We start from the raw sequence: 307 nt of genomic DNA, 5'->3' as shown, positions 1-307 counted from the left end.
GGGGTGCAAATCATTGGCAATGTAATATAATATTCAAAACGACTCACTGTAATCAGGCTCTGTTCCGACCAGCAGGTTTGTGGAGGACTGCACGGACTGGGCGTCGACACTGTGGGAGGAAGGTGTGTTATGTCATTAAAATTGTTTGTTTGTTTTTGTTAGCTTTCTTTTTGTTGCTGCTGTTGTGCAAGGGTAAACTAAACGACATATTATGTAAGTAAGACGATGAAGACCGAGTGCCATGGTAAAACAAACACACGGGTCGCCACCACTCGGAGAACGAGCGACGCTTTTGTCACAAGTTCAC

General features: G+C 44.6%; 1 protein-coding gene across 1 annotated transcript in view; it reads right to left on the bottom strand.

Annotated features, from left to right (window-relative positions):
* Positions 1 to 307, bottom strand: part of LOC101849127 — a gene marked incomplete at its 5' end in the record, with an annotated part of 21,250 nt that overhangs the window by 7,307 nt on the left and 13,636 nt on the right. Inside the window, 1 exon segment of the mRNA XM_013082021.1 lies at positions 48 to 109. Coding sequence (XP_012937475.1) covers positions 48 to 109 — 62 coding nt within the window.

This window comes from Aplysia californica, unplaced genomic scaffold, assembly GCF_000002075.1.
Source record: "Aplysia californica isolate F4 #8 unplaced genomic scaffold, AplCal3.0 scaffold00156, whole genome shotgun sequence".
NCBI lineage: Eukaryota > Metazoa > Mollusca > Gastropoda > Aplysiida > Aplysiidae > Aplysia > Aplysia californica.
This window is presented reverse-complemented; position numbering and strand designations above follow the sequence as displayed.